At 36.0% G+C, this 16,283-nt stretch overlaps 1 protein-coding gene across 1 annotated transcript; it reads right to left on the bottom strand.

Moving 5' to 3' along the window:
• Positions 1-1,290: 1,290 nt before the first annotated feature.
• Positions 1,291-13,465, bottom strand: LOC136800895 (paramyosin-like). Its single transcript, XM_067057506.1, has 17 exons — positions 13,283-13,465; positions 11,289-11,392; positions 10,154-10,223; positions 9,470-9,550; positions 8,554-8,635; positions 7,323-7,436; positions 6,802-6,878; positions 6,365-6,446; positions 5,839-6,008; positions 4,825-4,949; positions 4,511-4,580; positions 4,170-4,268; positions 3,764-3,845; positions 3,293-3,318; positions 2,106-2,174; positions 1,840-1,896; positions 1,291-1,508 (listed from the first exon to the last, which is right to left on the bottom strand). Exons 1-17 carry the CDS (start codon positions 13,448-13,450, stop codon positions 1,386-1,388), a joined length of 1,599 nt encoding a protein of 532 aa, XP_066913607.1. The 5' UTR covers positions 13,451-13,465; the 3' UTR covers positions 1,291-1,385.
• Between the last annotated feature and the right edge of the window lie 2,818 nt (positions 13,466-16,283).

Genomic DNA, 16,283 nt, shown 5'->3' with positions numbered 1-16,283 from the left:
TGTTCTGGTATTTTTTTGCCTCATATTGTTCTTAAAGATTGTTATTATAAAAAGAATGTAGTATCTTGAAAAGATCCCTATTTGTTACACATTCTTTCCATAAGAATGCTAATTTTCATAGAATTTCCAAATAAGGCATAAAGATTGATACTGTTTCTCTCTAAGCAATAAGTTCTCCATCGTATATTTTTCACCTGAAATGTTATTACTAATATACATATTTGGACAACCTGTAAGTGAACTTACTCTGTAGAAATACACTTTACAGCTGTTATTTTTTTCTGTGTAAATATCCAAATAAATTTACTTTAAAATCATAAACTTCTATCTTTAAACTCTAGCTCAGTGTGGACACAAAATGTTTACGTCACATCATGATTAGATTTATACGGTTTGATTACGCGGATCAATCTGAGTCCAAACATCCCAGTCAACCTTAAGAGTTTCTAGTTAGAGTGGTGGTTGTTTTCTAGCTACCATTTTCAATAAATTGTTGAAAGTATGTTGTATGTCATTACAACATGCTTTCAATTCGACACAATTCGCTTTACCTCATTGACAAAAAAGATACCAAAAATGTGGGCGATAAGATAAGGATAAGATGGTTCTGTCGGGTTTTAAACGGCGTCAAAGTGACACTTTCTAAACGTTTGGTGTTCATTTTCTCGAATGAACCAAAAAAATTCCACTCCGGAAATTTTTGTCACTGGCCCTAAAGAATGGCCCCCTACTATAAGCAGACTCGCCTAAACCATTAACTTCCCCAGAACCATCAACTCCATCCGCAGTTATCTTTTAGTTTAGCGACCTGTTCATTTTGTAAGCAGGCGGTTTTATTCATCTTTTTTTATTATAAAGATGACAGTTCAAACCTGGATTGTAGTTTGAAAAAGGGGGTAAATCCTACATTTACTAAAAATAGAAGAAAAAGAACGAAAAATAGAATAAAAAGAGACAAATTTTGCCGTCTACAACCCCGATCAGACTTAGTTTGTCCACCCCTACAACTTCATTCCTCTTTGTTTATCACGGGAATTAACTATAAAAAGATTGTTAAAAAAACGACAAATTACGATTGCGTGCTATAATGCAGGATTCTTTAGAGGAACAGACTGATCGGAAATTTAAATTTAACGTTAAAAATCCGTGGTTCTGCCCAATTTGGGCTACTTTAAAAGGAATTAACCTATGGACGTAAATCTATACTTAATCTGTTCAAAGGCAGAGCCATTTTGCAAAATTAAGTGAGGACAGAGGACCACGCCCTATGAATGGTAGTGGAGTATGCCGTTTTGTTTTTTATTATTTTATTATGAGTATAAGAAAGAAGTGTAACAATAAATAGAAAATGGAAGAAAAAAAGAAAAGTGGAGGAGGGTTAAAATTTAAGTGTGAGCACGATAGAAATCCCTGAGACGGAGAGCTTCAGGAGTGACAGCAGTATGATACATCTCTGGTTCACTTCTCGCGTTCAAAGACGTCTTCATCGTTTCAATCAATTCATTTTGCTGAAAGAACAATTGAAATATATGTTAGAATATTTTCTTATTCATACCGAGTGTTAAGTTGCTACCCTAAAAACTCAGTAATTTCACTTGTCAATAAACGTTTAACGTTAGATGAACGTTGAAATAACGTAGGCCCGGGGAAGCACTTGTTATAAATTTTTGGAAAGAATATCAAAAGAGGAGTCCGAACTTCATGGGCTCCTATTTCTTTAGGATTTGAGGTTTTGAGAGCAGGTTTAGGACTCCTTTCGTTCAAATATCATTTGGCTTGGGAATGGAAGAGTGGAGCTAGGTGTGATCTTATAAATTTTGGTCGAGCCTAGCATTTTACCTCTTTTTCGAACATATCGCCAACTCGTTGCAGTTGTGTGTTCAAGTCAAGTTTGTACTGAAAGTGAAAATAAATGAAGATAAAAATATTGAGAAATTTCAGTTAGAATCATTATCAGGACCTGAGTTCATACATTTCACGTAAGTTTTAAAATTTCGTCCTTCAGCTGTTAAAACTATATCTCGTCATGATCTCTGACTGAAAATTTGCTAGGATACAAAGCTCCTTGCATTCAGTAAACGGTGAAACATTATCGAAAGACAAACCTTAATTTCGAGGTCAGCTCTCAGTTTTTGTAACTCCTGCTTCTCGATAAAACTTTCTTGGTAGTATTCCTGAAAGAAAGTGAAAGTTCAGACAATCAACGATACAAAAATCTTTCTGTTAAATCACATTAAAATCCCCACCTAGAATCAATCATGCATGGTACCACCACTAAGTATATCCCCCACCAAGATTTTGAAAAATTTGAATTCCCAGCAGAATTTAGGAAAAAAAAATTAAGTCTTCTTTCAAGTATAATACAGGTCATATGTACAAGATTATCCACTAGGTTTCAATAGTAAAAGGTAACTACTAAAGTTATATATCATTGATTGATGTTGATGAGATGTTTTAATTTTACAACCAAACCACCTTAGTCCCACAAAATCAGGTCCCACCTAATCCTGTTTTCCCCCCTGAAATCCAAAAAGTCCCACCTAAAGATTTTGAACCAAAAATCAACAAAACTCCCCTTGATTTAGGGGGGGGGGTGCACACTATGAGCCGCCTTATTCATCCATCTTGTACCAGTAGCGTGGTGGGTCGACTAAAATTCAGGCAAACTGGGGAGGCAATTTTAGAAGATTTTGGCGCCCCTTATGAAAAGCACGAAAATTTGGGGGTATCTTCTCTCTTTTTGGCCGAAAACTGCCATATCTAAGGTTTAAAAGAGCATAGGGGCGCTGAAATTAGTAATTAGAGGCATTTTTTGCGCATTATTTCGCCCCCCCCCAAAAAAAAAGTTGAGTTTTACCCCGAAATGGCTAGATCGGAGTCCACTAAAGCTTTTTAAGACTGGATGGTGGTGCAATTTAGTGGCCTGATCGTATATGGTAATATGCTTTTTGCTTAGGCACAGTCAACCAGATTTTAGTTGCTTTTGAAAGCTAAGGATAGGATGAAGAAATCTTTTTATTTGCAAATAGGGTATTTCAAATCTGTTTTTGATGTTGGTTTATCATTTTCATTATATACTTCAACGGCAAGTATTTTTTTGCTATTTTGACTTTTAGTGTTTTAACTTCAGAATGGCCAAGTGTCAAGTGCTCCTAGTGTACTTCGCTAGACTCAGCGTCATCAAAAATGATCGAAAAAGCAAAGTAAGGCTAAAAGTAGGCTAGTCTATGGGATGGCTAACCCGTCCTTGCGTAGGAAAATTTACCAGTAATAGATGAAAAGTAATTCTTACCACTTTCGCATGACATTGAACAAGATCTGAAAGAAGAATATTGAAAATTCAGTTTAAAGTAATTTCCTTAGATGATAAATGGTCTAAACCACAGTTGACCACCCCTGAGTCAATTCGCCCTGATATTGTGATTATCACGATATTATCACGCCCAAGTTATTACCCTCGGACTGTTAGTGACAAGATTAATTCCTGCTCGCAAGTTGCATAGGAATTTATCACTAAGATATTGTCTTCAATTTAGTAAGCTTTTGAATTCTGTATTTCTGTTATACTACACGCGCGCGAAAAAACAATGCAATGACTTCTTCTCTGAGATGACAAAAATCGCAACACTAATTTGGTGCGATGTTTTGTGTGTCGGGCTGAAATCTCAATGCCTTTTGGTAACTTTGAAAAAATTCCGGAAAAGTAGCAAGAATCTTAGTGCGGAAATGGGAATCTTATACAAAACGACGAAATTTTACGAACCTGATTTTAACTTTCTTCCGAACATCTCGGAAGCCCTCAATTCTTCTTCTTTTAACTTCAGTTCGCCCTCCAAATCACGAACCTAAAATAAAAATGTGAAATAGTATTGACATTTTGAGCTTAAATAATTTAAAGTAATGTTCATAATTTTTCCAATCTGGTGAATTCTAAATCCTGTAGAAAACATAGCATAATTTTTATAATTTGAATTGGGAATCAGTCGAGTTATAGGGAGTTGAGTCATGTACAGTTTACTGGAGAAGCGAAATACTTTCTTCAAATCAGAGAAAGATTTGAATTACAAAGACTATTTTATTCTCCTTTTCAGGGACCAATATTTTAAGTCGATGGCATTAGAGAGGCCAATGAAAAACTTAGAAAGTGCGTAAAAAGTTTGTTAGCTTACTTGTTTTTCGAGTGATAATTTCAAGAGTTCTTTACTATCTTTCTCTTTATTTATCTCAGCGATGACGCATGCGCTTCGAATCGATCCCGACTCGTATTCCTGGAAGAAGAAAGATAATTTGATTTCAGGTATGTTATGTCTGTTTTGCTTTTTTTTTTAAGGGGAGTCTAAAATTATAAAGACAAAAGACTGATAATTGCTCCTTAGGCTTGTCTCCTACCATCATGGTGCTCTAAGTATTTTTCTACCAGTGGGTTGGACCTGAAAAATAAGTATACAGGACTAGTGTTAACTCCATTGGGTGAGTGATGGGGGTGTTGAAATTACATAAGGCTGCTTACGTGTAATTGTTTTTCAACTGAAGACAGTTTTTCTTTCATGATATGCATCTCACTCACTGTCTGTTTGTGTCTGAAAAGAAAGAAGAAAGAAAGAAATTAAATGAAGAAGTATGTCAAAACCTTTTGAGCTAAAACTTTCCAAGGATGGTCCTATTTTCGACGAAAATTCTACTTGACTATCTGTTTCCTACCTCCAAGTAGTAATAAATCATACAGTTTCTATGTGGAAGGGTCAGGAAATTCACGAGCTTCTGCAAAGAAAGAAATCATGAAAAAATCTCAAGAAAGGTCTAATAACGAGTCATCATTCTTACTGTTCTTCGAGGAGGAGGACTTGTTTGTGATAGTTTTGTCGTTCTCGATTACCATTGGACATTTCCAGTTTAAGTTGTTCGTTCGTACCGCGTGATGCTTTCAAATCTTTAATCAATTGGTCAACCTATAGTTCGAGAATAGAACAGTTGACTCTCTCTAATTCGATCTTCAAGGGACCAAGAATTTTCCTCGAATTAGAGAAAGATTCGAATAGTGGAGGTTCGAATTAGAGAGTTGACTGTATATCGGGATCTTTTACAAAAGTTTATTTCATCGGCTTCAACCGACTTATGCCATTTTCCCCCGTTTTTTGTTTTATTCTTTTGCGCATAAAACTGCCCTATAAACTGAAAAATTCTATCATTTGAAAAGAAACATTAGGGAAAAAATTAGCAGACTGAAATAAAAAACTTGTCAACCCATCGAAGCGTGTTCAATATCACTATCTGTGCATCGATACAGTGATTTTGGCGTAAATCGCCACAAATAAAATCGAATCCAATCCTCTTTCATTTAGCTTTTGGCGCAAGTTTGATAGCTCGCTGCTTAGACTGGAGTCGTTTATAATGCGTGTAATATACTAATAATAATAATACGGGATTTAGTTTGTATAAACGACTGGAAGAATCCGGTGTTCCAGCCTTATAGATACAGGGGCTAGCTACGCAGAAACTTGCGTAGCGAGAAAACAATTTATCAAGCAACAACAAACTCTCAAAACGAAATCAACTTAAATGAAAAACTTTCAATACACAAATCCACACATATTTTCTTTCTCAAGAATTATTTTGAGCAGGAAAAAATTAGAATTGCAATATTGACACTTTTCTTTTGTTTGGAGTTAGTGCACAAAGGTTTCTAGACGACTAAAATTGTTCCATTCATTACTTTTTGCTTTATTTCTACTATGTATGAATTAGTCGTCTAGCTTGCTAGACTACTCGCTGCTGGATTGGAGAACGTATCAAACAAAATTTATTGACCCGTATGAAAAAATGAGACTCAAATCTTACCTGTTGTTCCAAATAATCTTTACAGAAATGTAATTTTGTGTTGAGGTCTTTTAGTCGTTTGCCAGACTCCAAACAATGAAGTAACTCTTGTTTGACTTCCGAGTTACTTGTTCCGAGTTGATTACACTTCTCAAATAACTCTTTCACCGTAATCTCAGTATTTTCAACCACTACAAAGAGAGGTAAGTATTTTAAAGAATCGCTCTTTTGATATGCTTTCCAATATATTTGGATCCTGACAGCCTGTTTGTCAGAATTTATGGGGCTCGTCGTAAAAAAGAACGGGAGAGTTCTTAAGAGTGGTAAAGTACAAAAACCACCTCCTCTGGTCTGTACCATTTACATCTTTACTCAATTGGAAGAATTTTAGAAAGATTCATTTTTATTCAAATTAACGGCCCCAGCCTCTCTGGGACATCCCGGTGCTTCGTCGGTCAGTAAGTTAGTTACCTTTAAAGAGATGGAAGATTAAGGTCCCTTATTACTAGAAGATCCGATGGTAGTTTGTATTCTATAGGTTACTTACAGAGTTCTTTCTCTTTTATTTGTTGTTGCGCATATGATAATTTGGAGCCCATCTCTGTTCGTCTAGAAGCATTATCTTGCTCCTGTAAGAAATAAAAAAAATTACAAAGATATATCATTTCAAAATAGAACATGTTAAATGGAGCTAATTTTGTAGACTTTTCTACTCACAAATCGTGGATATAAGTTTGGAGTTTAGTTTGGAAATAACTATGCTAAGCGAACGTAATGAACGTTAGCTGCAGCGGCACGGGCGACTATTTTAATTTGTCGAGAATTGTCTAGCCCAGTTTGAACGCAACAATGTCCCAATAGCGTTCATCGAACATCAAATAGCTGCGGGATACCTCTAAGGCTTTAGAGGTAAGGGGAGTTACCAAATATTGAGGTGACTTCGAAAGACTTTTGATTTTTCTTGGAAGCAAACAATATACGTACCATGCTTTGTCTCTCGTGTTCACAGTCACTCAACTTTTGATTCAACATTTGCTCGTGCAATTGACGCTCGTGAAGCTCTACAAAATGTAAATTTATCCCCAAAGAAATTAAAGATAAGCTCAGAACTTTTTAATCCCTGTTGAATCAGCGTGGTTTATGCTTTGGTCGCTACCCTTAAGCTAAATTGATGATTCCCTGGAAGAGCGAAATACTCATCTGCAGATAAGCCAAATGAAATTTAAACACAGGGGGGGTAGAAAATAATACTACGCTGCCAAAGGTGTATCGGTTTTAAGGCTCGATAACCCATAACCTCTTGCAAACCAAAAAACCCAGTATATTTATATCTATCAATTTGCAAGCCTGGTGGAAGCTTATTTAGATTTTCTCAGAATCCTTGATATTTTTGACGTAATCCATTACATTGGGAACACCGGAAAAGACTGCAATTTCTTCAATCTAAAACTAAACAGATGACATGTTCCGCTTTATTTCGGGGTACCTCCGGAAAAATGACTTACCGGTTTCGAGATCACTGACGCGCTCGTTAAGATCATCTTTCTTTGAAGTCAATAAAGTAACCTCTTCTTCCAAAGTTTTCATAATCAAAGTGTTCGCACGTAATGTTGTCAGTTCTATGGTAGAAAAATAAGAGAAAAGATAATTTTAGAACTTACACTCGCTGATTACCAGCCTGTTATTTTGCGCAGCCATTCCCTTTTTTACTTTATGCTTGACACACCCCCTTCTCACAGACCCACTGGGACCCCTTCCCACTGGAAAAATTGGCTAAAATATCGTCCCCAGTCGAAAATTATACTGTAATTTTTGTCCCCGTTGAAAAAAAATCAGATAAGCAAATCCTCATTGCAAAATATTGTTTTAATTTTTCCATCCCCACTGAATTTTTTGACTCCAAAATAATGAAATTCAAATCCCCAACAATAGAAAACATGGAAATATCAATCCCCATTGTGTTTTAGTCCGTTATTTTAACCCCCACTGGCTGAAAAATTCCTACCGGGTCTGTGAGAAGTGGGTGTCTTGACGAGAGTGATTAATTACTGAAGTGGCCCATCGGATCACATCTACTCTTAGATCCCAGTAACCTACCACTAACAGCCAATTCGATTGACTTCAAAATTTGCCATACTCACCAACTTTGTCAAATCCACAATTTCAATGTCAAAAGATCATAGCTTCATGGCAAATTTGTACACCGCTACACCGCCATTATCATTTCCGTTTTGTGATGCTTCGTGAGAAGTTTTCTGTCGGCGTTTGTAGAGCGCAAAGTGCTTATACGCGGGCGATTTTTTTAACCAATCAAATTGCCGATCGGCATTGTTTTGCTTTAGCATTGGAAGGTCCTCTATTTTTCAAAATCTTTGGCAAAAGTAGCAAAATTGGCATTTGTAAAAGCGAAAGGTCTCGTGGGAACAGTGTTTTGTATGGAGGTAAGTTCCAAAAATGTCAAGAATGCCAGATTCATCACATCTTTTTTATTTGGCATTTATGGCGCTCAAATTTTGCCACATTTGCCAAATTTTTGTCAATCGAATGCAAAATAATTGGCAATCAGGGCAAAATTGGCAAATTTTGAAGTCAATCGAATTGGCTGTAAGATAATATTATCCAATTTAAGCCACTCACTCATTTAATGAGTGATCATCAAATGGTTATCGAACCTGCACAACATTTGGATTGAAAGGCGAACGATTTACCGAGTGATATATAATTTAAATAACTGACCTTCATTTTGTTCTTTTAGAACGTCTTCCATCTCGACACGACTTCTCTCAGATTGCTTCAACAATGAGGAAAGTTCCAAATTCTAAAACAAGAAGGGTCGTCGAGAATATCAAGAAAGAATCCGAAAAACACATTCAAAATGAATCGAAACGGAAGTGAATGCCGCTATGTGGCTCCCAACAGGTTTCTGGCATGTAAGTTTGATTATTATTTTTATTATAGGCAAAAACAGCCATTGAATAATTCCTGATATACCACGGTATTATACCACAGTAGAATTTTTTTTCAAACCTTTTTTTGAAACTTGATTTTTTGTCACTTTTATTTTGTTGCTATTAATAAAGAGAGACAATAAAAGAGTTCAATTGTGAATTTCGTGAACAATTGAATGACTTAAGTCATTAAAAAGCAGTTAAAAAGAAAAAAAATCGAATGTTCGATTTGTGTAAGAGTTTTGTGTGAATCTATCTACAAAATAGAAACTTATAACTTGTTTTCGTCTTGGGCATATAATTTAACATATATTCAATAGGTTTACGTTGGTTCTTGGATTTATCAACCCTCGGTGATGAATCTCAATAACCAACTTTTACCTATTGAATATCTGCTTAATATTGAATGAAATGTTAAGGTCTGCCACACATGCATGAGTTATTCCATTCTTCAGCACTGGGTCTCTTAAGATCTCGCTCTCTAGTTCTTAACATTTTATTCAACGGCGTGAACTTTTTTCCAATTCATGACAGTAGTGTAAATAAAGGTTGATCAATAGCTTCACTTGGGGAAGTTAGAAAGAAGAAACCTCCATAGCCCTGATCTATAGTGGAGATCAAACAAAGCGAGAGATTTCTAATCAGAATTTATTACTTAGGACTCTTTATTATGATAAAATAAAGGGGCTAAATAAACTACTTACTCGCTGTTCCAGCTCTCCCATAACGGTTTCCAAGATGTGGGCAGCTGGCTTAGCTGTCTGATCTGACATCTCTTGTAAACCCTGCAAATACGAGAAATATAGTTGAATGATAGATATGCCCTCCGATGCATCGGAATGGGTCCTACCCACGATGGAGTAGGAATCACAGAGCAAGAAGACATTGCAACCCTGCAGATGCGAGCTGCCGAGCCATGGTGTATACCACGACACTTGAACTACACGGGAGAACGGGTGTCCTCGCAGGTGAAGAACCTCCTAAGTGTCTTAGCACACCACAATGTCTGGAATATCTACCCATACTCTTGTATCAGAGTTATGGTACCCAATTCCCCTCACATGGCATGGGTTGACCCGGGCGAAGGAGCATTCACTTGCCAAGTGAATCGTAGTGCCACGGTGGGTATCGAACTCGGTCCTCTTGGACAGAAGTAAAGCACGATAACCACTATACCACTACGCCTATAGTTGAACGGAGTATAAATAAACTGCAGCTATATCCAGAAATAAAATAAAATTCTATAACTTATGTTATTATGTTGAGCGCGTTTGGAGTTTATCGCTCGAAAGTCAAAGATTCAAGCTCCATTATTACAGAAAAATTAGCCTATGTCTGTAATCTATAGACATATTCTAAATAAAATCTAGCTCTAAACTAAACCTTACCTCTAATTCACCCATCTTTTGATCCATTTTGGATTGTAAAGCGGTCAATTCTCGCTCCAAATTGCCATTCCTGAAACGTCCCAAAATTTCCATTTTGAATGATATAGCAAATTATTATTTATAACCTTAAAATTTTATTTAAATTCTTGCTAAATTCCTCAACAATTTTTCTAATTATTCGCCTGTGTTGTCTTCGTGAACATTCGTTAGAAAAGTTTTTGAAGACTCTGCATTGCACTTTTGACGTTGCAAATGGGGGTGTGACTTTTACGTCAGAATATTAGGGTCTTTTCTCAACACAGCTATGACCATCCCAAGTCTTTAATGTTTTTATATAATAAGCGCCAAAGAATATTGCAAGTTGTATTGCGCCATCAACAGACGATGTGACTCGAGCGGAATTCAAAATCGAGTCAGTCGTTCCTATTTGAACTTAATCGAATTTAAATGGACTACGAAATTCTAGAAAATTCTGTACGTTTTTTAGATGTTTAGATCTTTTAACGGGGACGTGCCACTAGCCAGGGTCACTTTTTTGAGTTCTGAATATATTTGACAGGGCTGCAAATACTATAAATTTTGAAAGTTGTATCTCCCACAAGGTCGACTTTTGGTCATTTCACAATTCTACATCTGACAGGGTCAAAATCTTGTCTGTCTGTTAGGGTCCATATTTCGAACTATTTAGGACAGGGCTCAATTTAACTGCGACACGTACCCCTCGGCCATCAGGCTGGATATCCCACCCCTCCCCCGGTGTCACAGCCAGATCCCGATTTTAAGATCTACCATGGTTAAGTATTAAAGTATTACGTAGACTAAAATCTACCTGAATTCTTACTTATAGGGCTGCGAACAGAGCATTATCTATACGAAGCTATCTTACAGCACGCGCTTCCTTAGGGGCCCTAATTTTTAGAAATGACTAACCTAAGTGATGGACTATAATGCATGACCTCGAATAAGGGATGTTTATATATATTTAGTTTACTATACATCGAGACCCAAATTTGAATGAAGGAAGTAATTAAGGCAAAATCCCGCGATCGAGGGACGCCTAACGCTTAACCATACTAGTATTATGCTGAAGTTAAGCTCTTAAATTGTAGTGTTTGATCATTATATAATTGTATACCTGTCTGAGGCTGCACGCAATTTTGAATCAGCTCGCGAGCGAATGTTATCTTGGAACTGGCGAGCTGCTTTAACCAATGATGGCTGACGTTCAGTGCGCCGGTACTAAAAAGTAAAAATAAGAAACAGTTTTTACAAAGTCTTAACTTATAAGAAATGCATTCTCATGCCACAAGAGTTGTCAACATTCCGCATCAGAGATAGATATAAGTCTAAAATGCTAGGCGACTAAATACAAAATTAGGAGGACATGGTAAAGGCATATTATAAGTTAAAAGAAGTTGTAGTATAGTGAATGTGATGCTTTAAGATTTGCGCGCCAACTCGGACAAGACATCCGTTTGTTTTCGCGCGGTACGTTTTATGAATATTCTAGTAATAACATGGTTTAGAGGGTAATTTGGGATTAATAACCCCGAGGTTCATTGAAAACATTTCAAAATAGCCCGAACGTAGTGAGAAATTTTTGTTTACATCAGGGCGATTACAAAAAAGCGGGGCTATTACGGATTTATCGCCCCGCTCGTCCTTAACAAATCTAAGCTAAATGTAATCAACCATATAATTATGCATACAATCTAGCGTTTGTATAAAGGTTTTGTGGGCCGTTCAACATATGCAGGGAAAAGGTGGCTTCAAATCCTATGTATCAGTTCAGCCGTGCAGTCAGTACCACTACATGAAAAAGGCAACTATTTCAAGGATATATTTTCCGAACGGGATGGTGAAAACCCGAAAAGGAAACTATTTCCAGATTGAAAATTTCATCGCTTTTCTGTTTCCCGTTTTAGTCAAGAACTTTCATCGTTCCCTAACTGGAAATAGAATTTTTGTAAACAAAGCAGATTTTTGTTTCCCGATCGAGAAAAAGTTTCCAAATAGGGAAGTTTTTAATTGGGAATGGGAAAAGTAGAATTAAGAAGCGATTACCCGGTGGATTTCTTAACTACCTGGTGGATTTCTTAACTACCTGGTGAATATTAATTATTTTCCCTCCTTTACAAGTGGGGCAAGTTCTTAACTTTCCACAGGCATTTACGGAGTGCTCAGAAGCCACTTTCCCGATCGGGAAACTGGTGAACTTCCCGGTTTGGAAAGTCGAGCCATTTCGGGAAATTTTCCACCTTCCCGTTTGGGAAATATTTCCCGTTAAGGCAATAGTTGCCTTTTCCATATAGTGTTCCCGACTGCCGTGAGCATTACATAGTTTTAGCTTTCTCTGAAATTAATTTTAAGGGCCTTAAGGACGGACTTTTATCCTGCAAGTCTCAATCACATCACTTTTCAAAGAACAGAAAATGAAGAGCATATTGTATCATTACATATATCTAATATTTTACAATTCTTCCGAGACCTATAAATATTTGTGGAATGAGTTTCCTTCAAACGGAATCTTTTTGTATTCGTTTCGTGATACCCACGGTAGTCTTATTGTGTTACTGCGTTTGGAAGGCTAAAAAACAAATAACTTTTCAATTCTCACTAAGTGTTAGAGTCCTTAAGCAGCTACGCTAAGTGGAGTCGTTAATGATACAATCTTAAAGAAGCCTAGGTAATACGATAAAGAAAGAAAACTGAATGAAATTTATCATGTTATTTTGAGTATGTGCTACTTATTTAACATGGAAAAGTGTAGAATGAACCAACTTATATCCTATGTAAGTTGCACGGCCCTACGTGGTTTTATACAAACGCTTGGTTGAAAGTAACATTTATTGATAGATTTCAAAGAATGTTCCACGACAAAAAATAAGGAAACACTAGATTCAATTGTTTGAAATGCTGTGCAAATCTTAAGGCATCACTATATCTTGTCTGGTAAAAGTTTCACTTCCACCCTTTGACTATACTTTATTGACAATAAACCTTAGATTTGTTTTAAGCATACCGGGAAATTCTCCGGAGTTATCTAATTGTTAGCAAGAGTCAGCCCCGTTTTGAAAAAAAACAACAACATATAAAACAAAAGAAGTAATAAAGGAGAGCGTTAGTTACCTTTTCAAAAGGGTCATCAACAATACTTTGTCTTCGAGTCGAAGGACCCGTGTTTTCCATAGTGTAATCCATCGAATCTGGAGTTTCCGGATCAATTGTAACAATTCTTGTTGGTGTTGTTGAGCGAAACCCGGCGTTCCAGGTAGAATTCTCTGGTAAGACGTCCATTTATCAAAGAAATGAAAGTGAAAAACAAAAATATATCTGACGTCAACTTGATAAAAATAAATTTTGACGTCAGTTAGCAAATATATGTTTTGCGTCAATATTATTTTGATGACGCCCATCTGTGTTTCTTTTCAGATATATTTTAACCGAAATTAGAAAGTTTACTGAAGAGTTCATTGTTTTTTTCAGAACCGCTCTAATGTAAGTAATGATATAATTTATGGTTAGAAATATTTTATTCCGAATGAAAGTAAGTATGTAAATTAGACGGTCCTATCGTCTACACATCTCACTTAAAAAAGAGAATAATTCAGGAGGCGGGATAAATTTGAAAACGAAGTTTAGTTCGAGGCGGTGTAAACAGTGTCGGGGTGTTTACAGTGTTTGTTCAAAACTCTTCCGCCACTTTTTTATCCGTAAACCACCGTGACGGCCTGACTCAGCGCATACATATTTTCCCGCGTTTACTGACCCTCTAAACGGACGATAGCATCGTCTATATGTAAATCCAAAAATTTCGCAACTCTTAGCCAGAGCTCTTTGATATATTACATTTAATCTTGATTGATTTTCAAAGGTAATAGATCAGGAATTAGTAAAAGAATTTCTCAAAATTTGTGCTTGTGTGCCGCAGGAGGGCGAGCAAATTGTTCTTTCTATTGAATAAAATTGCTATACAAGCAAATGCTAGGGACATAAATTATGTCCTTTAGTTAAATTTCCTTGTTTTATTTAATATATTTTGCTATATAGACCTATTCTCGTGAATATAATAAGAAATTAAAAAGAAGTGCTATATACAAATATATGTAAATTAGTTTTCTTGGGGTATAAATAAGGTATGAAATTGTTTGTTTCTAATAATTTACCTAATCAAAATAATTGATAATATGAGAAAATAACGGAAAAGACTGCTTTAAAAAAGCTAAGTTTTGAGGTATATTAGTCCTGAGTTGTCGAGAGTAACTAGGATATGTATAAGACCATGCTTTATAGTTTTAAAACATTTGGGCCAATAGTTTAAATAAGTTACAATATTGTATAGATGTCTGATTTTTTTAATATCACAGGAATAATTTTCAGCTGGATAGAAACATCAAAATAATCAAAAAACGTTCACAGCCTAATATCCAGGTTAGACTATTTGAGATTTTTGTTACATTTGATATCCAGCAGAAGTCTAATATTCCTGGAGCAGTCTTGGGATTTCAGAAGTTCTTATTATTTTTGTTCACCATACCATTTTATTTTATAGGTGTCAATAGTTGTCAAAATGAGACAATTTAAGGAACTATTCGCTTCAGTCATCGCCTTGTCATCCTCTACCGGAGCTAGCAAAATCTATTTTGATTTCACAAATAATGGCAAAAAATCTTCTTCCTACTGTGAGGTAAACGAAAGATACCTTTTCTTCATTCTCTATGATTGTACCCTAAGTAGATCATTTAGTTTGGTAGGATTAAAATAGGGTTCGGAGTATGGACTATTTAGAATTATTGAAAGATTCGAAATTCGAATTAGTTAATGTTTACATATCGTCTACTTTTGTATTTTTTCTCAAGTTGAGCTACATGTAACTTCCCTCTTCTCTGCCAAAACCCCTTCTTAGTTTGGGTAATTCATTGTTATTATTTTGCACCCCTGTCTCACAGCCTTGGTGGAACTTTTTCCTACAATTGGGATAAAAATTAAAAGCCCAATGGAGATAGAAATTCTTTTGTTCCAAGCACAAAAAATCCAGTTTGGATGGTTTTGGAGAGCAATCTTTTCCATTATCTTTCGAACGGGGATAAAGATCAAGGTCGATTCCTCAGTGGGACTTGGTATTTTTCACATTTCATTTCGGTCATATTTTTCATTGGGGCAAGGGTCCCACGGGGTCTGTGACATGGGGTGTTATTTTACATGCCTGTATGAATGTGAAAGATATTATTTATTGTATGTAAGCTCTTGCTTTCTCTTGGAAACATTTTGTAAATTTGATACATCAAAGCTTTGCAAAATGAGTATAATAAGTTTTTGTTAATTTTAGCCAATTTTTCCAGTTGGTCCGGGGGGGGGGTAGGTCCCTAATGACGGTTCAGATAATTTTACATTGGACTATCAAATCAGAATTAAGGAATCTAGAACCAAACTCTGAATAAAAAATCATCTGTAATTTTCTCTATTTTCCAGGTAGCTTTGAAGAATCAGCAACCTTCTCAAAAGCAAAGAACAATTTTCCATGATTTCGATTCGGTTCAAGTGTCACTACTACTGGGTACTACATAGAATTCGGGCTTTTCATTCTATGGCTACAAGAAATAAATTTATTGAAACCCAAAATATAATGCATTTTATTTGTCTCTTTTTTTTTCTACTAAACTTTTTCTGCTATTGCAGATTAACCCATTAAGTAACTTAAAATGTTCAAATATTTTACAGATTTTTCGTACACGCACCAACTAAAAAAAACCAATATCGACTACCTCATAACAGATCATTCATATTCTGCGCATACCATGCTATTCTCTAAAGGGCCTTGACAAATGTGATAATCCGACCTGGTTAACATAAAAACGAAAGCGAAAGTGAAAGCGACTGAGACCATGTTCAGCCGTTACGGTTTTGTATCGCTCCGGTGTGGTATTTTTTATGGAAAGGAAGTGTTCATACCACTGACCTTTATATATCCCTGGACCAAGCAATATCCACCATCTTTGATTGGAGTTTTTTTTGGAATTGGTACCCGAGAAGAAGCCATTGCAATGTTAAAAATTAACGTCTAACGTCGCTACATCATCAAAAGAATTAGAGGAAAAGTAGACCTAGCGCTATTGATGCATTTACACCA

The sequence above is a fragment of the Clytia hemisphaerica genome, unplaced genomic scaffold (assembly GCF_902728285.1).
Source record: "Clytia hemisphaerica strain Z4C2 unplaced genomic scaffold, Clytia hemisphaerica genome assembly, whole genome shotgun sequence".
Lineage (NCBI taxonomy): Eukaryota > Metazoa > Cnidaria > Hydrozoa > Leptothecata > Clytiidae > Clytia > Clytia hemisphaerica.
This window is presented reverse-complemented; position numbering and strand designations above follow the sequence as displayed.